The sequence below is a fragment of the Pristiophorus japonicus genome, chromosome 20, assembly GCF_044704955.1.
Source record: "Pristiophorus japonicus isolate sPriJap1 chromosome 20, sPriJap1.hap1, whole genome shotgun sequence".
Lineage (NCBI taxonomy): Eukaryota > Metazoa > Chordata > Chondrichthyes > Pristiophoridae > Pristiophorus > Pristiophorus japonicus.
The window spans coordinates 60,812,533-60,836,522 of NC_091996.1; the positions used below are offsets into that span (position 1 = coordinate 60,812,533).

The following is a 23,990-nucleotide window of genomic DNA, read 5'->3' on the forward strand; positions in this document are numbered from 1 at the left end:
ATCGGGAGGATGGAGAGAGAGAGAGAGAGAGAGAAGAGAGAGAGAGAGAGAGAGAGAATGTCGGGGAGATGGAGATGAGAGAGAGAGAGAGAGAGAGAGAATGTCGGGAGATGGAGAGAGAGAGAGAGAGAGAGAGAGAGAGAGAGAGACTGGCGGGGGGATGGAGAGAGAGAGAGAGACTGGCAGTGGGAGAGAGAGAGAGAGAGAGAGAGAGAGAGAGAGAGAGAGAGAGAGAGAGAGAGAGAGAGAGACTGGCGGGGGTATGGAGAGAGAGAGAGAGAGAAAGAGAGACAGTCGGGTGTATGGAGAGAGAGAGAGAGAGAGAGAGAGAGAGAGAGAGAGAGAGAGAGAGAGAGAGAGAGAGACTCTCGGGGTGTATGGAGAGAGAGAGAGAGAGAGAGACTGTCAGGGGGATGGAGAGAGAAAGAGAGACTGGCGGGGGGATGGAGAGAGAGAGAGAGAGAGAGAGAGAGAGAGAGAGAGAGAGAGAGAGAGAGAGAGAGAGAGAGAGAGAGACTGTCGGGGGGATGGAGAGAGAGAGAGAGAGAGAGAGAGACTGGTGGGGGATGGAGAGAGAGAGAGACTGGCGGGGGAGAGAGAGAGAGAGAGAGAGAGAGAGAGAGAGACTGGTGGGGGGATGGAGAGAGAGAGAGACTGGCGGGGGGAGAGAGAGAGAGAGAGAGAGAGAGAGAGAGAGAGAGACTGGCGGGGGATAGAGAGAGAGAGAGAGAGAGAGAGAGAGAGTGGCGGGGGAATGGGAGAGAGAGAGAGAGAGACTGGCGGGGGAATGGAGAGGGTGAGAGAGAGAGAGAGAGACTGGCAGGGGAATGGAGAGAGGGAGAGAGAGAGAGAGAGAGAGAGAGAGAGAGAGAGACTGGCGGGGGAATGGAGAGAAAAAGAGAGAGAGAGAGACTATCGGGTGGATGGAGAGAGAGAGAGAGAGAGAGAGAGACTGGCGGGGTGATGGAGAAAGAGAGAGAGAGAGAGAGAGAGAGAGAGAGAGAGAGATTGTCGGGGGGATGGAGAGAGAGAGACTGGCGGAGGGATGGAGAGAGAGAGACTGGTGGGGGCATGGAGAGAGAGAGAGATTGGCGGGGGGTGGAGAGAGAGAGAGAAACTGGCGGGGGAATGGAGAGAGAGAGCAAGAGAGAGACTATCGGGAGGATGGAGAGAGAGAGAGAGAGAGAGAGAGAGAGGCGGGGTGATGGAGAGAGAGAGAGACTGGCGGGGGATGGAGAGAGAGAGAGAGATTGGCGGGGGGATGGAGAGAGAGAGAGAAACTGGCGGGGCGAATGGAGAGAGAGAGAGAGAGAGACTAACGGGGGAATGGAGAAAGAGAGAGACTGGCAGTGGGGTGGGGGGAAGAAATCGGAAGCGAGAGGGGGGACTCAGGGAAGACAGATTCATGTTCTTACAACCCCCTACAAGGGATATCGTTGGAGTGGATGAAATCCAGAAGTCAATGCAATGTCACTATTCACTTCATACCTAATAAACCTGTTAACAATCCGGACAAATACCCCTTCTAAGATGGTGGTGGTGGGGTGGGGGTTCGTAAGGTCATGCACTTGTGCCGGGGTAAGGCACTTTGGCTGGGGGAGGGATGTGTCCTTTCTGACTTCTGAAGTCAAAATGGATCATGTTCCAATGTGCAAAGTTAGGCTGGGAGATTTCATTCACAATTCCAGAGAAACTTCACTGTGTGGCTTATCCTCCAAGGGGACCAATCAGCAATAGGTCATATGATAATGGAGAGCCAATCAGAGAAACAGCTGCAATTCAATTAGTACAAATATTCGCACCCTTAAAAAAAACCTCTCAAGATAATTGTCAAAAGAACCAGAGGAGATACAAGAAGATTTCTTGTTACACAGCGAGATGTTGTGATCTGGAAAGCACTGCCCGACAGGGTGTTGGAAGCAGATTCAATAATAACTTTCAAAGGTGAGTTGGATAAATACTTGAAAAGGAAGTATTTTCAGAGCTATGGGGAAAGAGCGGGGTGGTGGGGGACTAATTGGATAACTTTCAGAGAGCCAGCACAGGCCTGATGGGCTGAATGCCTCCTTCTGTGATTCATACTCTCCTGTTATTTTCTCCTACTTTGAGCCCCTCTCTCCATGCTATATTCTACATAGTGTCAGCTGTCAGCATAGGCTCAGTAGGTAGCACACTTGTCTCTGAGTCAGAAGGTTGTGGGTTCAAGTCCCACTCCAGTGCTGAACTGTTGGAGGTGCCGTCTTTCGGATGAGACATTAAACCGAGGCCCTGTCTGCTCTCTCAAGTGAATGTAAAAGATCCCATGGTGCTATTTCGAAGAAGAGCAGGGGAATTATCCCTGGTGTCCTGGCCAATATTTATCCCTCAATCAACAAAACAAAAAAAACTGATTATCTGGTCATTATCACATGGCTGTTTGTGAGAGTTTGCTGTGCACAAATTGGCTGCTACATTTCCCACATTACAACAAAGACTAGACGCCAAAAGTATTTCATTGGCTGTAAAGCGCTTTGAGATGTCCAGTGGTCGTGAAAGGCGCTATATAAATGCAAGTCTTTTTATTTTAAAAAGTGGCTAACTGTCCTTCTGCACCTCTGCCAGGCTTCTTGGCCTGGTTGACCATGCTGAGCAAAATCTTTGTTCCGGCTTTCAGTACTGCACTGTCGCGCTGTCAGGAACAGAGAGTAACTGAGGTGTGGGGTGCTCTTCTTTCCAAATATTTAGCAATTGTGGAATAATTCCATAGAATGTATACCCCTTCAAATCATTTTCATTTCCCTGCAAAACAAATCCCCTACCCATTAAATCTCCTCCTTCGTTCAGGTTGTGGGGAAACTAGAGGCCTGGCATGAACAGTGACAATAGGGGAAGGGACAGCATCTGCACCAAACACTCAAGAGCAGCAGCATTCACGATTCTGTGGGGAAAAGGTTCATAAGAAAACCACACCCAAGATCACTGTCTTATTTACTAAGAGGGAGGCCAACCCTTTCTTACAATTCACTGAGGATTAAACTACATTTGCAAGACGAAAGGAAGAGTTATTAATTTGGCCATTTACAAATAATAAGCTGCTGGGAGGGAGGCTCAGTGTAGTTTTAGAACGTAAGAAAAGAAATAGGAGGAGTAGGCCATACGGCCCCTGGAGCCTGCTCCGCCATTTAATACGATCATGGCTGATCCGATCATGAACTCCGGTCCACTTTCCTGCCTGCTCCCCATAACCCCTTATTCCCTTATCGGTTAAGAAACTGTCTATTTCTGTCTTAAATTTATTCAATGACCCAGCTTCCACAGCTCTCTGAGGCAGCGAATTCCACAGATTTACAACCCTCTGAGGGAAGGAATTTCTCCTTATCTCAGTTTTAAATGGGCGGCCCCTTATTCTAAGATTATGCCCCCTAGTTCTAGTCTCCCCCATCAGTGGACACATCCTTTCTGCATCCACCTTGTCAAGCCCCCTCATAATCTTATACGTTTCAATTTCTAAGCTACTCTTAATACAGCAAGGTGACTGCTGGGAGATTGCAGCAATTATCTGTAAAGCAGCACTCCCAAATGGAGCTGCTCCTCAAGAGACACACTGCTGGACCAGCTCAGTAATCTGATTTACTGCATTTAAACTTTCAGTTTCTGCCATCATTTCAGTCGTTTTTCCACTTTGTGATCAGGATTCTGACTGTTCTCTTCTTTCTCACCGTGCTGCCTCTCGGTTCCTCTGCCGGTCGCAGTTTGTTACAGTTACAAGAGAACCCGTGTTCGCAGCCTCAACCAACAGGGCATCACAAAGGATCGACACCACCATCGGATTGTACTGAGGGAGTGCTGCACTGTTGGAGGTGCTGTCTTTTGGTTGAGGTGTTAAACAGAGGACCCGTCTGCCTCTCAAGTGGAAATAAGACCCCATATGCACTATTTGGAGAAGAGCAGGGGAGTTATTCCCGGTGTCCTGGCCAATAGTTATCTCACAAGCAACATCACTAAAAAACAGATCATCACGTTGCTGTTTGTGGGAGCTTGCTGTGCGCAAATTGTCTGCTGCGTTTTCTACATTACAACAGTGACTGCACTTCAAAAGTACTTCATTGGCTGTAAAGCACTTTGGGATTTCCTGAAGTCATGAATGGTGTTATATAAATGCAAGTTCTTTCTTTTACCTAATGGAATATCGCTTCTGCCATTTACTCCGCCCAGGTTTTCCATCCAAGCGCTTTACACAGTTCATTCTATCTCGTTTCCCCTTCCCCATGCTCATGTTCCTTTTTAAATGCTGTTTATTTGCACTGTCTTCCAGTTCTGAGGAAGTGATTAAACTAGGGTGGCCATATTTTCTAAACTGAATTGGGGACACACAGGGTGGGAGCACAGCGAAGTAGCCAGGACTGAAAATGTAGGTTACTCGGTGTAGCGAGGCACATTTTTTGGCAGCCTATATTTTAACAGTTGCACGTATACACTACAAATGTGCAAACCAAATGTCCATATAATTACCGCGGATGTGACGGCACACTATTGAAGCACATTCAGACACTGTTTATAAATAATACAATAACACCGTTCCACAACGTCAGTTTTTCATTCCCACTGTCTACACGGCCTATTCTGAAAATCTCTTTCTTCACATCACTGCCCAAGTCATTTATTTTTCGCAGATTAATGATTGCTGCGCTAGCTCCGCGTTTCAAGAAAACCGGCATGGCGACTTTGTTGCTTCTGCTAGTGGAATATGCGTAGAGATTACCCTCCATCAACCATCACACCGTCAGCGATAACGTGGGTGTGGAACAATCGCTCTGCTGTAGACTAACGCCAGGATATGGAAGATTACACGGGAGGGTCTCTGGCAGTTTACCCATGTTCCTATCTTTAGTTTGCACATTGAGCACTAAGCAGCGTCCACTCGTTAGTTCCAAGCTTTCTGTACATTGACACCCAAGCTCTGCTTCCCCACCGCCTCTCTCAACACTTCCACTGCCTTTGTGTTGTCAGGTTGCTCATCTGACATCCAATCCTGGATGAGCCAAAAATTCCTCCAGTTAAACACCGGAGCCATTGTTTTCAGCCCCACCACAAACTCCATCCCTTGGCCACCGATTCCTTCTCCATTCCCTGGCTACTATCTCAGATTGAAGCAAATGGTTTGGCACCGCCGTGTCTCTGAAATGAACTTCCAACTCCATAATCCTCTCTATCACAATGACCGTCCACTTGCACCTCCGGAACATTGCCAATTCCTGCTCCAGCTTCAGCCCGCCTTCCCTCCTAAAGCTGACGGGTTTCAACTTTCAGTATTTTCCCCAGTGTGTGTATGATGGAAATTCCAATGTCCTGGCCAACAACACCTGGAAGGATGGAAGGAGCTCACAGACTTGTTTGTCACAAAGACTGACCGTCTGTTCATCTGCCTCTCCCACACCCCTACATCCCCTTGCTCACCAAGCCCAGCCTCTCCCAAGGCTCCCCTATGCCCTGAACCCATGTCTTGCTCTAGTTTCTCCCTTAACCCCTGCTCGTTCTATGTGAATGAGACCCACTTTCTGGCTCTCTTGACCTCATTCCCATTAAACCACTAGCCATTAATTGTACCATTAGTGTTTATTTCAGAATCGCTGCACACAAGCTGAAAAGAAAGACGAAAGGGTCTAAAAAGTGAATCTGTGGGCAGTAAAGATTAATGAGGTAAGAAAAAAAAAAATCACAGAAATTTGAAACAAAATCAAACTCAATCAGCATCTATGAAAATAAATTATTATTTTGGGACCAGAGTTCTTTAGAACTAGGAGTTGAATAAAGCACCTCAATTAGTAAGAACACAACATATCCAAGTACTTAAAAGATACTGGTTAAATAAACTTGCTTTCTTAAATTTGGTACACTTTCTTTGACCCATTATTACTCTGCTCTTTCACAAATAGACCACCCACACGCCCTGTCTTTCACCAGATAATCCCGCCTCTGCCCTCACTTTATTGGTCTAATTTATTGATGACGAAGATGCAGCTCAATTTCCCTCTGCTTTGATTGGTCAATTCCGCCATCAATCATCAGTCCTTCCAGTTCGACGACATGGTGGGCGGCGCCGATAGCACGGTCTCACCTGCGATAACTAATTATAATCACTGAACATTGTATTCAGGGACAAGTTTCCTGAACTAAGGCCTCTTCCGGGGACATTGTTTGCCCGGGGACACCGCACCTAATCCGGGGACTGTCCCCGGAAAACGGGGACGTATGGTCACCCTCGTCTAAACCCGAAACATCTCTCCACAGATGCTGCCCGAGCTGCTGTGTGTTTCCAGCACTTTCTGTTCTTGCTTCGTAAAACTATTTCCTCTGGTGGGGCAATCAAGAATGAGGGGACATAATCTTAAAATTAGAGCTAGACCATACAACAACAACTTGCATTTATTCAGGAGCAAAATCAGGAAACCCCATTTCACACACAGGGCAGCAGAAATCTGGCTCCCCTCCCCCACCAAAAGGCTGAAGGATGCTGGGATAATTGGAGCTTTCAAGAATGAAATCGCTCGATTTTTGTTGGGTAAGAGTATCAAGGCATATGGAGGCAAGGTGGGCGAATGGAGCTGAGGTACAGATCAGTCACAATCTAACCGAATGGTAGAACAGGCTCGAGGGCCTGAATGGTCTACTCCTGTTCCTAATGTTCCTTTGCACTATTGTTTATTACCCTGGAGGGAGGGAGTAGGAAGCAAAATTTATATAAATTATGCAAATATATATTAAGTAGTATCGCATACCAGACCAGTGCCCAGAGCAGGCAATCTTTTTATTTTCTTTATCTTTTATAATACGGCAATTATGTAGACAGGAGACTGAATAAATCTTAACATTACACACTGTGCTGCTGATAAATTTCTCACAGGTACCCGTGGGCCAGTTAGAGGAGGCGCAGGATTGAATGGGAAATTATTTTTCATAGTATCTGATTATGTTGCACAGCAATGTTCCCAGTCACTTATTTTGGTGCCAAGTGGCCCCTTTAAGGGGCTGCGCAGGTAATTCAAAAATACTGCGCATGCGCGGTTTTTGTATCAAAGCTGCCAAGCCGGCTGCACGGGAACCCTGGCATGCTGCATGACCTACAGGGAACATTGTTGCACAGTAGAAACACTGAACCAATCAGAAAGCTTGGCTGTGAGTCCAGAGTTAGACAGGCACCCGACTAGTGGATCAACCGTGCCATTGCTCACGGGAGGACCGAGGACACGATCTGGGTTTTACTTTCTGCGTCGGTCGTTTTTGGGCAGTTGTTTGTGTCTGTGTTGTGTTCTTGTCCAAGTACTCCTGTTCACTTGTCATACTGGGATCTATTGTTAATGTTCTGTTTGTCTCTCTTATTCTTTACTTTTGGTTAGGAGGTGGGAGGGGTGGCGTGAGGTGGGAGGGAGGGTCACATGCTATAATGTTTGGTGACAGTCGTGGGTTGGGCAGGAGAGAAAACTGTGACTGGCTATAGGGCAGAACTTTAGATGGTGGGCAGAGGAGGATAGTGATGTAGCCCGGAGGGGGGGGGGGGTTTACAAAATGGGCTATGGCTTTGGGAGGTAGGTGCGGAGCGCGATCTGGCAATGGTTAGAGGGTGGCTGTTGGGTTAGGGATGTGGCTAGGGGTGCAGTGGGTTTGAGTTGTGGGAAAGGGCCGAGGGGGGGGGGATTTGGATAGGGAGCAGGAAGGAACCAGAAATTAATATGAAGAGAGTGAGCTCTAATGCCTTGTCCCGTGATTGTTTCTTGGCCATGATATTGCTTCATTTTGCTGCTGCTCCTCCATCATCACCACGCCCCATTTATCCTCGCTCCTATCCTGTGTCACCCAGTTACCTCAATCCTCCTTTCCCCACTGCTCCCATGTTGCATCCTTCTCACCTTGGCCCCAATAACCCCCGCCTTTAACCCTATTTGTGCATTCACCCTTCTCCTATTGTCTCTCCACCTCCAACATCTGTATCACCCCCGAATGTTGTGACCTATTCCCTTAACATCCTACATTGCTCACTTACAGCCCTGATATTCCCAATGTCCCCTAATATTGCTCTTTGACCTCCAATTCGTCCTCTAACACCTGCATTACCACCAATATTGTGACCTGTCCCCTTCACATCACACTCTGATGTACTGCTCTCCAAACTAATTCCCATCTGGGAATTATCTTAAAACTGTGTACAGCACTATAAGTAAGTAATACTGCTACAAGCACATTAGACACAAAAATAAAAAGAGGTGCAAATGGATATGTGAGCGGGCGGGGGGGCGGGAGGTGGGGAGGGGAACGAGAGAGGTGAGGTGGTTTGGTGCTACCACCCAAAGTGGAGAACAGACAGAGGCACCAAGATATACCAAGGGAATCGACTGTGGTTGCTGAGCAGCCGTCAGGACTCAGAGTCACAATTGCAAAAATGGGTCAGTGAGTGGCCGAGAACCAGTGGAGAAGGCCCAGGACAGGACAGGACATGCCAGCAATTAGAAGCAATTATAGCTGGGCTTGGAGGCAACACGAGACTGGGCAGCGAGGCTTAAACGGCTGAAAATTGACCCTGGGTGAGGGTGGGGGAAGGGAAAGAGAAACAAATGATTAAAATTAAAAATAAACGTGCAACAAAGCAGCTTAAATTAAAATTCGTACTTATTTGGTGATGGCAAGATGGCGGACGTGGCCTCTGAAAAGTAGCACAGCACCACCCATTGGCCAGAGTGTGCAAGTGCAATGCAAATGTTAAAACTACAGTCACCTGGCCAAAGTCTATAATGACACCAAGGATAGTTGGCATAGGAAAATTAAACAGAAAATGTCGATATATAAATTAACAATGTGAAAAATTGACACAAAACTGTGACCAAAAAAAACTGTCAGCGGGAGGTCAGACAGGAAGTGCGTGCAGACACAAGATGTTCAATATAATATAGTAAATTGTCAGCCACATTGCCCATGGTCAGTTGATATGTTTTTTTTTCAAATGGAGACAAGTTGGGAGGGAGATTTCCTGTTCCTCATTTCTGTCACCATCATTTCTGGTCACGCTTTTTTTTTAAATGTCATCTCATCAACTTGGAACTGCTTATGTAAACATTTAAAGAACAAACTTGCATTTAAATAGCGCCTTTCACGACCTCAGGACATCCCAAATTTACAGCCAATGAAGTACTGTAATAATTGCGGCAGCCTATTGCACACAGCAAACTCCCTTTTCTAATGGAAATCCTGTATGTAAACAGCACTGCAACATGGTTACAGGGAACTGTTTACATACAGGATTTCCATTATAAAAGGGAGTAGGCTGCTGCAATTATTACATTACAACAGTGACTACACTTCTACCGTACTTCATTGGCTGTAAATTTGGGATATCCTGAGGTCGTGAAAGGCGCTATTTAAATGCAAGTTTGTTCTTTCTTTAAATGTTTACATAAGCAGTTCCAAGTTGATGAGATAACGTTTAAAAAAAAGCGTGACCAGAAATGATGGTGACAGAAACGTGGAACAGGAAATGTGCCCATGCACAAGATTTTTAAATAGATATACAGTGTAACATATATGGTGAGAAGGGAATGAAATAAATATTTCACTTTTTTTAAATTGAGGGCAAGCCTTACTCTCCTTTGACCCAGTGTCAACCATGGCTCAGTTCTCCCTGGTGTTCTGGCCAATATTTGTCCCTCAATCAACAACATAAAAGCAGATTATATAAGAACACAAGAAATAAGAGCCTGCTCTGCCATTTAATGATCATGGCTGATCCGATCATGGACTCGGGTCCACTTCCCTGCCTGCTCCCCATAACCCCTTATCAGTTAAAAAACTGTCTAGCTCGGTCTTAAATTCATTCAATGACCCAGCCTCCACAGCTCTCTGAGACAGCGAATTCCACAGATTTACAACCCTCAGAGAGGAAATTCCTCCTCATCGCAGTTTTAAATGGGCGACCCCTTATTCTAAGAATATGCCCCCTAGTTCTAGTCTCCCCTATCAGTGGAAACATCCTCTCTGCATCCTTGTCAAGCCCCCTCATAATCTTACGCGTCTCGATAAGACCACCTTCTTCTGAATTCCAATGAGTACAGGCCCAACCTACTCAACCTTTCCTCATAAGTCAACCCCCTCATCTCCGGAATCAACATAGTGAACCTTCTCTGAACTGCCTTCAAAGCAAGTATATCCTTTCTTAAATATGGAAACCAAAACTGCAATCAGTATTCCAGGTGTGGCCTCACCAATACCCTGTATAACTGTAGCACGACTTCCCTGCTTTTATACTCCATTCCCTTTGCAATAAAAGCTAAGATTCCATTGGCCTTCCTGATCACTTGCTGTACTTACATACTAACCTTGTATGTTTCATGCACAAGTACCCCCAGGTCCCACTGTACTGCAGCACTTTGCAATCTTTCTCCATTTAAATAATAACTTGCTTTTTGATTTTTTTTGCCAAAGTGCATGACCTCACACTTTCCGACATTATACTCCATCTGCCAAATTTGTATCCACTCACTTCGCCTGTCTATGTCCTTTTACAGATTTTTTGAATCCTTCTCACACATTGCTTTTCCTCCCATCTTTGTATCGGCAGCAAACTTGGCTATGTTACACTCAGTCCCTTCATCCATGTCATTAATATAGATTGTAAATAGTTGGGGTCCCAGCACTGATCCCTGCAGCACCCCACTAGTTACTGATTGCCAGAATGAACCATTTATCCCGACTCTCTGTTTTCTGTTAGTTAGCCAATCCTCTATTCACGCTAATATATTATCCCCAACCCCGTGAACTTTTATCTTGCGCAGTAACCTTTTATGTGGCACTTTGTCAAATATCTTCTGGAAGTCCAAATACACCACATCCACTGGTTCTGCTTTATCCACCCTGTTCGTTACATCTTCAAAGAATTCCAGCAAATTTGTCAAACATGACTTCCCCTTCATAAATCCACGCTGGCTCTGTCTGACTAAATTATGCTTTTCCAAATGTCCTGCCACTGCTTCATTAATAATGGACTCCAACATTTTCCCAACCACAGATGCTAGATTAACTGATCTACAGTTTCCTGCTTTTTGTCTGCCTCCTTTTTAAAAAATTATCACATTGCTGTTTGTGGGAGCGCAAATTGGTTGCTGCAATTTTGACATTACAACAGTGACGACGCTTCAAAAGTATTTAATTGGCTGCAAAACACTTTGGGACGTCCTGAGGTTGTGAAAGTCTTTTTGTCCTTCTCACCCTGTGACATCCATCCCGTAAGGCCAACAGCACGAAGCGGCTACTGTGTGATGTGCAACAGCCTAGGGATGATGCACTTGCTCTTCATTCAGTGCCTGCTCAGAGAGTGCGGGAGTGAGTGTGCTGTGCCTTCTCTCCCTCCTATAGAATCTTATAACACAGGTGGTGGTCCATTTGGCCCATCGTGCCTGTGCTGGCTCTGTGAAAGAGCCATCTAATTAGTCCCAACCCTTCCTCTTTCCCCATAGCCCTGCACATTTCTCCTTTTCACACAATTTCCTTTTGAAAGTTACTGTTGAACCTGCTTTCACCACTCTTTCAGGCAGTCATTCCATCTCATAACCACTTGCTGTGTAAAGAAATTCTCCTCACTTCCCCTCTGATTTTTTTGCCAATGACCTTAAATCTGTGTCCCCGGTTATCAGCCCTGCTGCCAGTGGAAACAGTTTCTCCGTCATTTTAGACACTCTAAAATTGGTGCGATAGGCTTGGGCCTCCAACCAGCCATCTTCATAGTCTTTAAGGCTTGGCTTCGCACTGGATAAACTTATTGGGCCACTTGGGGAAGCTCTTCTAGGTCGGGCAGATTCAAATTTTTCCAGACATTTTTTATCATTTCAAATTTAAAAAAATTCAAATATCACAGACTCAGGAACTGTGAAAGCCCCCCCCCCATCCCCCTAAGGCCAAGATCTAGATGGAAAGTGCCTGATTCTCAATGTCATAGCCTCGATAATACTCCGGGAGACAAACTGACAGAACATAAATGCAGACTGCAGACATCATAGCTTTAAAGGAATGGAGAAAAATTGGGCATTTTGGAGAATAAAAGGGAATTGAGGTGGTGATGAAAAGGAACGACTGTGAAACATCTACCCGCCAGTTAGTAACTAGCCACTTAAAGCAAGTTATTGGATGGCATTTCAATAAAGTAGTGCTGTGTAAGGAGGAGAAAAGGTCAGGAAGACAGACACTGAAGATGAATACCAAGGAAGCAGCTTTTATCGCACGGAGAGCACTGGGGCGAAGGGTGACGACTGCACAAACCTCCAGTCCAATGACATTCTCAAACAATTTGCAGAGGACTATTTATGATCAGGGGTCAGGAGAAATGGCACGACACAGTAAAATACTCCGGAACTCATGACAGTGGCTCCAACAGAAGAAGAGCTGCAATAGCAGCAATGTATTGATCTCTAAAGTGACCCAATGGCCAATAGCGGCCCCGTGCTTTTATACTTTACATTCAACATGGCATGTGTGTACAGGATAGCACACAGAAATGGAGAGTATTCCACAAACCACGGTGCACACAGAGGGTGAAGGAGGGGCTACTGAAGTACGAGGGAAGGATGTGAAGGAACAACTAATAAAGTAAGCAGTAGCAAAAGACTTAATCAATCACTGGGCAACTCTCCAGTGAGAGAGATCAGTGATGAAATAGCAGACGCATTAAGGTTTCCAAAATTCTTCAGAACCGGAATTGTACCAAAGGACTGCAGGATGGTGAATCGCAGAGACCTGTTCAAAACCAGGGGAAAGGATAATCCAGATAACTATGGACCAGTTAGCCTCACAGCTGTAGTAAGTTCTGTCACTGACCATAATGCAGAATGACATTACAAGATTGTTATGTATGCAACCTTATGTATCCAGCATTTTACTGCCACCAGAGCGCATATCTGTTGGAGTCCCAAGGGATCCCAGCATCCCTTGGGAACACTGTATATAAGTAAGCCTCCCATGCTGTACCAACACTCTGGAGTTAGAATAAAGAGACTAAGGTCACACTTACTCACGTCTATAGTACTCAAACGCCTTACTTTATTATGGACGTAACAAAGATCACAAGATGGATGAGGAAGATCATTTGACCAAACTTAGGTGATCGGTCAAGAAAGATCCTACAGTCCTGCTCTGATTTTTTTTTTGTTTCTTTTGATCATATTTGAGATCATTTCCACTCTCTGATCATTCTGACAGGTGAATGTCACCTCCCCATCCCATTGAGTGTGTCTCTTTCCTTGCCACGAGATCTTGGTAAGCTTTCGGTAATATGTAAACCTCATTTGGTAACTCCTTTCAGCGACTGGACCAAGTTTCTGCCTTCATTGTACTTCATTCTGTTACTTGAATACGACAAAGTATCACAGCATATCTGGTTTTAAGTTCAAATCTTCAAATATATTTATTTTACAAAATGGTGAATAAGCACATAGGAAACAGTCATATAATATAATTTGAAATCTGCAGTAAATACTCTTCCAACTAACTCTTCAAGTGAACCAAATAAGAATTAAAAAAATCATTATTCTAAGATCTAAGCTAAACATCTGTAAATAACTTGCTGCGTACTATACACATTTTTCTTTTCTTTAGGAAGTATCAAACTGACTGGTCAGTACAGATTGGCTGTTGCTGAGATTTCAGAGTCTCTTTTTTTCAGGGGATTTCTAACCGGCCACAACTGAACAGTCCTTTTGCCTCATCCCAGAAAAAAAAGTTAACTGGAACTTTTTAGATTTTGGCTATCTGACCTCTCAAATTCAAAAAGGATGTGTCAGTCAAATACAGGTTGAGCGTCCAAAATCCGGATCTGTGGCAGGGTTGTGTGGAATCCGGACCGGACGACCCTGTCGACCTCGGGCCTCGTCGCTCTTACCTCTGGGCCTCCTTGCCGGCCCGAACATCTCCTCGGCGGGGCTGGCCTGACAACAACCATGGCGGGGCCCACCCAAACACCTCCGCGGCGACAGGGCCCCGCCCGAACACCTACTGGATGGGGCCGGCGACCCGAACAGCTCCTCGGAGAGCAAACCCTCCCCCCCACCCCCCTTTCTGACGTTCCGAAATCTGTAACCTGGGCTTGGGCGTTTCCAGATTTCGGACGTCAGAAACACGAAAACTGGCTCGGCCTCAGTCCCGAGGTTGCCGGATTTGGGATACTCAACTTTATAAATTGAGCCAATTGCACCGCACTGTAAGTGTGAACGAACTATCTATCTCCCAAGCCTGTAATCAACAAGAGTTGCAGTGGTTGGACTACTTGTGCAGTTTTGCGCATCCCACACTGCAGAAAGGCTATCAGTCATGAAAAAGCTGCCACACCATATATTGAGCATTGACAGGGCCTCCCATACTAACCCTGAATGATGCTCTCCTGTTTCGATATTTTATAATTTGAGAAAAGAAAATGACGCAATAAGGGACACAGTCCAGGACAGCACCAAGCATTACAGGAGTAGGAGAGATGACGACATAAATCAAGCAGCGATGGCTGGACGACACCAAGCTTGGACTGTGTACAGCATTCGTGAAAAAAATGAAGTTCATTAAATAAAAAAATACTATTTATTGATGTGAAATGGCACAAAGAAACATATAACTGTGGCCCACAGAGAGGGTTGAGAGTTTCTCCTAAGAATATTCGAGGCAAGTAGATAACTTTGGACAAAGGAGAGCAAGGTGAGCACGCACTACACTCGGTGTTAGTGGTAAAGATAGCACGGCATAACAGGAGCACAGAATACGTCACATTCTATGCAGGGCACCCCAAGTCTCAAAGTATGCAGTGCGTTCCGATCTCATGGAAAGATTGAAGATGGTTTTGAAAAGGCAAGTAAAAATTTTAAACCAATAACGATATTGCTGTTTACTGGGTGGCATCAACAAGCATTGTTTAGAAGAGCTCAGATATGCCAGACGCAGACATACCATTCTAGATTCCAGTGCTATTGAAAGTCAAACTTACATCAGAGGGCCTTGTCTTGGCGACGTTGTCTAATGGCCTGTCTTTCAGGATATTGTCGATGACTCCACTCCTGTTCCACAGCTCAAACAGTGTCTTCCCATGCTGGTAGCCCACTTCCTGTGTAGGAACAACAGGTAAAGGGTCATTCAAAAAACAATGCTATGCATCCAAGCATTTATATAGTGCCTTTCACATCTCCAGGATGTCCCAAAGTGCTTTAAAGCCAATGAAGTATTTTTGAAGTATAGTCACTGTTGTAATGTAGGAAACATGGCAGTCAATTTGCACACAAACTCCCACTAACAGCAATGTGATAATGGCCAGATAATATGCTTTAGTGATGCTGGTTGTGGGATAAATATTGGCCAGGTCACCAGGGAGAACTCACCCGCTCTTCTTCGAAATAGTGCCATGGGATCTTTTACGTCCACCCGAGGGCAGACGGTGCCTTGGTTTAACATCTCATCTGAAAGACGGCACCTCTGACATTGCATCTCTACCCTCAGCACTGCACTGCAGTGTCAGCCGAGATTTCTGTGCTCAAGGCTCTGGAGTGGAACTTGAACCCACAACCTTCTGACTCAGGTGAGGGTGCTACCCACTGAGCCACGGCTGACTCCGTGAGACCAATACAGATGGAAAAAGGAAGAAAAACACACAAGGGAAAAAACAAGGATCCATAATAATCACAATTATGGTTGCATTCCTTTTCTCTTGTTGCGTCAACCATGAAGCAACCTGGTGTTGCAGAATCTCACCCATTGTCACGATTCATATAACTGTGGACTGTCAACTGTCAGGAGCTGGGCAGGTCAGAGGTCCTCTGGCTAGAATTAAATCCCCAGGAAACGTTCCACCTCCACATGCCATCCAGGCAAGCAAAAGTCAAAAGGGAAGAAATTTGGGTCGGTAACTTGTAACTTTTAGAAAATGTAGTATCTGGCGAGAGGCCTTGTCAAATTGTGTGAAATTGGGCGTTTTCACACCAGGAGTGAAGGGGGACAGTAAATGAGGCGCTAATGGCCTCAGCTGAGCGCTGCAGGGGCACTATTCACAGAGGGTTACCCAACTTCAACTGACCTGCATTCAGCAATCAGCCTTCAATCCTTGCCTCCAGCTCGGTCTAGCTCATTCCAACCTGCTGCTGCTAATTTTCAGTATTGCTGCACTTGAGTCAGTCATCTGTACATCTCAGCAACTGAGAGCCCTTTTGTGAAATGGCTGCTGTGACTCCCACTTCAAGGGAGAGGGCCACACAGTTTAATGATGTGGCGCTGGAGACATTGGTGGGGGCAGTGGAGAGAAGGGGGGAGTCGCTGCTCCCTCCATCTGATAGGAGGCCATCTCCACTGGTTTTTAGGGCCATGCGGTGAGAGCTGGCCAAGGAGGTGTCAGCCAGCACAGTGTTGGGCAGAACCCTCACACAGTACAGAAAGTAATTCAACAACCTCAGTCGTGTGGTGAAGGTGAGTACATGCTTCCACACCTCCTACATACCAGCCTCTGAACCTCTGTCTGTGCACACTGAGCAAACCACCACTTCCCCCACCACTCAACCACCAAGCATCTGCAGCTACTCACACTCACATCCTCATCTTACGTCTTGCCTACAATCACAGCTATTCAACCGCGACAGGCTATCTTCCACATGCATAGCTGGACTCTTACTCACACAGGTTCCTTTCTTTGCAGGCCAAGGTGGCATATAATAGAAGGGAGCAGCTGCGGACTGGAGGAGGGGAACATGAACTGCGCAAGCTGAGTGAGCATGAGGAGCGAGTGCTGCGGCTCATCGGTCTGCAGGTGTTGGGCGCCGTGGCTGGCAGAGACATTGACCCCGCTGGGGGACAACAACAACGGTATCTTTATCCCCTCTCCTTTTCTCATCCTCATGTTGTGCGACTCTGCCTGGTGGCAATGGCTGTGCCCTCATGATGGCCAGGTTATGCAGCATGCAGCAGTCGGCGACGAATAGGGACACCCGCCCAGGCGAGTACTGGAGGACTCCTCCCAAGTGATCAAGGCAGCGGAACCGTTGCTTGAGCACCGCGATGGTCTCCATGTGACAGCATAGCTCTCATTGTATGAGAGCTGGGCAGGGGAGTGTTGGGGTTGCGGAGGGGAGTCATGAGCCAGCTGGAGAGCGGTTACCCCTTGTCTCCGAGCAGCCAGCCACGAGCTTGATGTGATGGCTGGAAGAGAGCTGGTACACCGGTCTGGTGCAGGATGAATGCATCATGGCTGCTGCCAGGATAGCGGGCATCGACAGTGAGGATTCGCCGTGTGTGGCTGCACACCAACTGCACATTAAGTGAGTGGTGGCCTTTGCGGTTACGGAATACCTCAGGATTGTGATGCGGTGCCCACAAAGCAACGTGGGTGCAGTCAATGGCACCCCAAACCATGGGGAAGCCCGCTATCCTGACGAAGCCACATGCACACTCGTGCTGTTTCTCTCTGGTCATGGGGAGGAAATGTAGTCTCTTCTCCTTCTGTACACAACATCTGTGACCTTGTGGATGGAGCGATGGACAGCAAACTGGGAGCTGTCCCCTGTTGAACCCTGGAAGGATCCATTTGCGTCGAAATTGAGTGTGATGGTGACCTTGAATGCCACAGAGAGCTGTCCTCACCCTGGTCTGAGGCTCGAGGTCTAGTTGAAGGAGGTGGCAGAGCTCTGTGACCACCTCCTTGCTGAAGCGCAGTCTTCAAACTCACTGTTCCTCAGTGAAATTGATGCCGAAATACCCTGGGAGGGGATGGTCACCTGTTGCCAGCCCTGTTGGGCCTTCTCCCTCTGGCCATATTTTGCTGCCTTTATCCCTGTCCTTCTCTCTGCCTAGCTCCCTGTCCTGCTCCCATTCTCTCTCTTTGCCTTTCTCTCTGCATTTGTCTCTGCCTAAGTAGCCTCTGATGGTGACGTTGGAGCAGGAGGTCGAGTGCCAACACAGCCCCCATGAAACGATATGAATACTGTTGGTTTCAAATCTGCCCTCAATTAAAAAAGGGAATAGTTAGGAGGCAGAACAGTCCTTGAAGTGATAATCGCTGCAATCTGTCCACCAGCCACTCTGCCTATGTGTTCGCAAGCTGTACAGAGTAATGGCCAACAAAAATTGTTAGTAAAGACAGCGCTCTTCCAGCCGACTCCCGACTGCACGGCCAAATTTGTCTTTCGGATCGGTAACAGGGCACTGTGCACGGCGATGACGTCATCACAGTCGGGCGCAGCCGAGCAGGGCACTGTCGGCAGGAGCAAGGTGCTACCTCCACAAAACTCCCGCCCAATTCCGTGGGGTGGGGGGGCTGTTCTCACCGCGCCCAGACGAAAAACCATAAGCACGGGAGGCCAATTTTGGCCCCAACGATTCTAACTAGATTTGTACCCTGGCGCCACAGGTGCAACCATTCTTTCCTGAAGATGTCCCTCTTCCCAAGACAGATCAATACCATGGCTAAGTGGCCATTGTTCATTTGGGAACAATGACTGCAGAGTCAGCAGGCCATTTAGCCAAAGGAACCATTTAAGCAGAGCCTAATCCTGCCCAACTCATGCACTTTCCACTGGGGGTTACTGGATAGCTACCAGGGGTGGGAGTCATGGCCGATTCTCCCACCCCCTCCCCCACTCAGCATGGGCAGCGTGTGCCAACTCTAGTGCCCCCACTGAAGTGAAGAATTTAGAGACCATAGATCAAACTTAGGACCTTCTGTTCTGAACGACCAATGAAGATAATGACCAGAGTTTTCACCAACTCTCTTGACCGTTCCTATAAATACTATAAATATCTGAGAATTAGTCTGAACTGACAGACGTCACGAGGTCATGAAAGGAGGCTCTATAAATGTCTGTCTTTCTTTTGATGGGTAATTAACTGTCAGTTGCATTCACAAAGAGCAAAGAGCTGCTTGGCCCTCTCGGGTAAGAGTCAGACAAAATTGGGTTAGTACAGAAATCGACTTACTGCAATTTCATTAAATTTGCCGAACTCCAGCGTCCCATAGCGGTCAATGGGCGGGCGAATGTACTCGCAATAGTCGCTGTTCTTCACCACCTCCAGCTGGCGAACACAGCACACGTAAGCGAGGCGGGTTTGGATCTCCGCCATGCCTAAAACCTGCAACAACAGAACATCATACCTCACAGTGTGAAGTCGAGTGATACTGAAGCAGGTGGCACCCACTGCTGCGATATGATAATAATTATTGTTTAAAGTTTATATTCAGTTTCTCTCTCCAAAGATGCCGCCCCACCTGCTGACTGTTTCCAGCATTTGCTGTTCTTATTGCCAGCATCTGCAGTGTTGTGCCTTTGTTGTAGATAAAAGCAGGCTTTTTCCAATAGTTGAGGGGTCAAGAATACAAGATTAAAGGCCAGAAATTTAGAATGGAGGGCAGGAGAAACCTCTTCATATGGAGAAGCACTGGCTCGGATTCGTCACGCTGCTTGTCCGACATCTAGTATTGGACGCGCAGAAATTTCCTCCAATTAAATATTGGGAAGACCAAAGCCATTGTCCTTAGTCCCCATATCACTGACTCCATCCACCTCCTTGCCCACTGTCTCGGGCTGCACCAGACTGTTCACAGCCTCGACACCTTGTTTGACCCCATATCCTCTCCATCACAAAGACCACTTCCACCTCCGTAATATCGCCCATCTCCGCCCCTGCCCATCAGTTGCTGAAACATTGTCCACGCCTTTATTATCTCAGGACACAACAGATAGAACTTTATATTGAGTTTGGGAATGATTTAGTTAAATCTGAAACTCGGGGTCTTAAATCTGAACAAAGCAAACTACGTAAGTATGAGGGACGCGTTGGCCAAGGTAGATTGAGAAACTAGATTAAAAGATATGACATAGATAAGAAATGGCAAATATTTAAAGAATGTATTCATAATTCACAACCAATATACATTTCCCTAAGGAATAACCCCCCCACCCCCCCGCCCCGGGAAAAGTGGTCCAACCGTGGCTAACAATACAAGTTAAAGATAGTATTAGATGAAAGGAAAAGGCTTATAAGGTTGCCAAAAAGAGTAGTAAGCCTGAGGATCGGGAGGATTTTAGAATTCCGCAAAGGTTGACCAGGAAATTGATAATGAAAGAGTAAAGAGAATATGAGTGTAAACTAGCAAGAGACATAAAAAGATACTACAAAGATAGGTATGTAAAAAGGAAGAGATTAACTAAAGTAAATGTGGGTCCCTTAGAGGCAGAGACAGGTGAAATTATAATGGGGAAAGAGAGTCATTAAACAAATACTTTAGCGCTCCAGAAAGGAAGTGGAATGCTAAATCAAGCTCTCCACTTCCTTCTTGGAGTGCTAAAGGATGCAGGTAAGGCTGAGACCTCAGCAACGCCTAACACTGGGTCATGCAGCGCTGTCGCGTTCAAAGGGCCCTTCCCTCTCTTAAAAGGGAAGGGCCATCGCTACAGGTGCTGCAATTTAAAAGTCACCTACTTGGACCACCAAGGCAGCTGCAATCCCATGCGATCAGGCCAGCACTCAAACAGAATGCCGGACTGAACGATCGCGAGCAGGAATCCACGAAGAAAACGGCAACAAAGGTACATTTTAAAAAAAAACTTACCTCAGTCACTTTGCCTTTAATCATTGCCCCGGTGCCGAACGCCTGATCGACACCTTCTGCAGCTGCCGGTGTTTTCATCCAGTGCTGTAGTAGGGGGCGGAAGTAAATTTTGGGTCCGGGGCGCTAACGGGGCGATGCGCATGGCGATGAAGTCACGATCTCCGGGTGCAACGCCATAGCGCCGCTACTAAACTCCCACCCAATATGGCGGGAGTCAATGTCAGCGCCCCGCACGGTCGAAAAGGCCCAACTACTCCCAATTTCTCCCCCTTTGTATCAGTCTTCACGGTAGAAGACACAAATAACATTCCGGAGATATTGGAGAACCAAATTCTAGCGAGAATGAGGAACTTAAAGAAATTATTATTAGTAAAGAAATAGTACTGGAGAAATTAATGAAACTAAAAGCCACCCAATCCCCTGTACCGGATGGCCTACATACTAGGGTTTTAAAAAAGGTGGCTACAGAGATAGTGGATACGTTGGTTTTGATCTGCTAGAACTCCCTAGATTCTAGAACGGTCCCCATAGAGTGAAAGATAGCAAACGTAACCCCGCTATTCAATACGGGAGAGCAAAAACAGGGAACTATAGGCCAGTTAGCCTGACATCAGTAGTAGGGAAAATGCTAGAATCTATTATTAAGGACGTGGTAACAGGGGACTTAGCTATTCAATACGGGAGAGCAAAAACAGGGAACTATAGGCCAGTTAGCCTGACATCAGTAGTAGGGAAAATGCTAGAATCTATTATTAAGGACGTGGTAACAGGGGACTTAGAAAATCAGAATGTGATTAGGTAGAGTCAACACGATTTATGAAAGGGAAATTGTGTTTGACAAATCTGTTAAGTTTTTTGAGGTTGTAACTAGCAGGGTAGATAAGGGGGAAGAGCAATGGATGTGTTGTATTTGGATTTTCAAAAAGCATTCGATAAGGTGCCACACAAGAGGTTCTTGCATAAAATTAGGGCTCATGGGATTGGGGGTAATATAGCAGCATGGATAGAGGATTGGGTAACAGACAGAAAACAGAGTAGGTGTAATATATTTGCTTCATGGTTCTTTGCTTAAGAATTCATAGCAACACATTACTATCAAGAATTAGTTGGTTTATTAACAAAGATTTAACAATCACACTACACATTACCAATTCATCCACTAGGCTCACAACTGCATACCTCATCGTGGATGACCTAGACCCAACTGACTGGGGTTTTATTGAGTCTTGTGAACATCACATGACTCACAATGCAACAGCACTACAAACCTGTGAGCATCCTCACAGGTGCATACATTACACTAGGAATAAATGGGTAATTTTCAGGTGGGCAGGCTGTAACTAGTGGGGTACCACAAGGATCAGTGCTTGGGCCTCAGCTATTTACAATCTATATTAATTATTTAGATGAAGTGACCGAGCATAACGCATCCAAGTTTGCTGACAATACAAAGTTAGGTGGGAAAGTAAGCGGTGAGGAGGACGCAAAGAGGCTGCAAAGGGATATAGACAGGTTAAGTGATTGGGTAAGAACATGGCAGATGAAATATAATGTGGAGAAATGTGTAGTTATCCACTTTTCATTGAATGGTGGAGCAGGCTCGAAGGGACGAATGGCATACTCCTGCTCCTATTTCTTATGTTCTTATTCCAACATTCTCCTGGCCAGTCACCCACCTTCCATAAACTTGAGCTCATCCAAAACTCTGCTGCCATTATCTTAACCAAGCCTAGTCCAGCTTACCGAGTTAAACATTCTCCTCCTTGTGTTCAAATCCCTCCATAGCCTCGTCCCTCCCCATCTCTATACACCAGAACATAAGAAATAGGAGCAGGAGTAGGTCATTTGGCCCCTTGAGCCTGCTCCGCCATTTGATAAGATCATGGCTGATCTGATCTTGGCCTCAGCTCCACTTCCCTGCCCGCTTCCCATAATCCCTTCACTCCCTTATTGCTCAAAAATATATCATTAAATATATTCAATGACCCAGCTGCCACAGCTCTCTGGGGCAGAGAATTCCACCGATTTATGACTCTCCGAGAAGAAAAAATTCCTCCTCATCTCAGTTCTAAATGGGGGACCCCTTATTCTGAAACTATGCCCCCAGTTTTAGATTTCCCCACGAGGGGAAACATCCTCTCTGTAATCTCCTCCAGCCCTACAACACTCCGAGATCTCTGTGCTCCTCCAATTCTGGCCGCTTGCACATCCAGATTCCCTTCACTCCACCATTGGTGGCCGTGCCTTCAGTTGCATAAGCTCTGGCATTTCCTCCCTAAACCTCTGCACCTCTCTGTCCTCCTCTAAGTTTCTCCTTAAAGCTATTACTTTGACCAAGCTATTGGACTCCTGTCCTAATATTTGTTTATGTGGCACAGTATCATATTTGCTCTGATAACGCTTCTGTGAAGTGCCTTGGAATGTTTCTATTACATTCCAGGTGCTATATAACTGCAAGCTGTTTTTGAGAGTTGTGAGAGACTGTTGAATTGACTTCCAGAATTAGTGGTTGAGGCATAAACTTTTCCAACATTCAAGATTAGATTGGATAGGGGGATGAAAGAAAAGCAGTTGCGGGGATATGGGTCATGGTTGGGTAAATGTGGTTAGAGCTATTTGCTCACGTGGATTGGAGGTACATCAACAGGGACTGATTGGGTCGAATGGTCTGTTCCCATGTTGTAACCTCTATGTACCAGGTTTTAATGTACATGTTACAGACAAACTGTTCAGGACACAGATGAGGTAGCTTTAAAAGCTAGATTTAGCCATCTTGAATTCAACTGGAAATATTTATTCCCGGTTGAGTTACTCAACCTCTACCCAGTGCCTAATCTGTTTACCGTCTCATTCTTCTTCGATTGCGGGGCAGGGTCCTCTCAGGGCCGAATTAAAAATGAAAGGCAACTGATTATATCATTGCATTATCAAACACAGCAAGTACAGAAAGGCAGAGTTCTGTAGAATTATGGTGGCAATTGTCATTGATCATGTTTGCCACACCAATTCCATGCCACACCCACCAACCTTTCCTCAAGCACAGGGCTTCCAATAGTGCTACACATTATTTTTCTTAAATTTACCTTCACTTTTGCTGCCCACGGATTAAAGCGTTTCCACAGCAACCACCAGCCAGACAGCGAGTCCCCATAATTTGTCAGATCTGTTTCATCCTGGCTGCCGACATCAATCGCTATCACGACCTTTGCACCCATGCATCGGGCGACATCAGCTGCGATGAAAAGAAAACCAAGTGAGCTTCGGTGGAGACAAAGCCTTGTGAGCACAGGAAAACCGCCCGCCTGACTACGGGGATCAGTGAGCGGCACTCAGACCTGCAGGAAGCAACCTGATCGCCCAAACTCTCTAACTGGACAAAATCGTCATCTATTTGTGGAAAGATAAAGTA

General features: G+C 46.2%; 1 protein-coding gene across 5 annotated transcripts in view; it reads right to left on the minus strand.

The window, feature by feature from the left end:
• Positions 1-23,990, minus strand: part of pnpla7b (patatin-like phospholipase domain containing 7b) — a 354,575-nt gene that overhangs the window by 24,250 nt on the left and 306,335 nt on the right. For 4 of the 5 annotated variants that reach the window (XM_070862864.1, XM_070862865.1, XM_070862863.1 and 1 more), the window contains 3 exons: positions 23,665-23,813; positions 18,949-19,101; positions 14,984-15,100 (listed from right to left, as the gene is read on the minus strand). In XM_070862864.1, the coding sequence (XP_070718965.1) occupies positions 14,984-15,100; positions 18,949-19,101; positions 23,665-23,813 (419 nt within the window). Of the gene's footprint in view, positions 1-13,256; positions 13,362-14,983; positions 15,101-18,948; positions 19,102-23,664; positions 23,814-23,990 lie in introns of those variants that run through there. The other variant, XM_070862866.1, reaches the window with a different exon arrangement.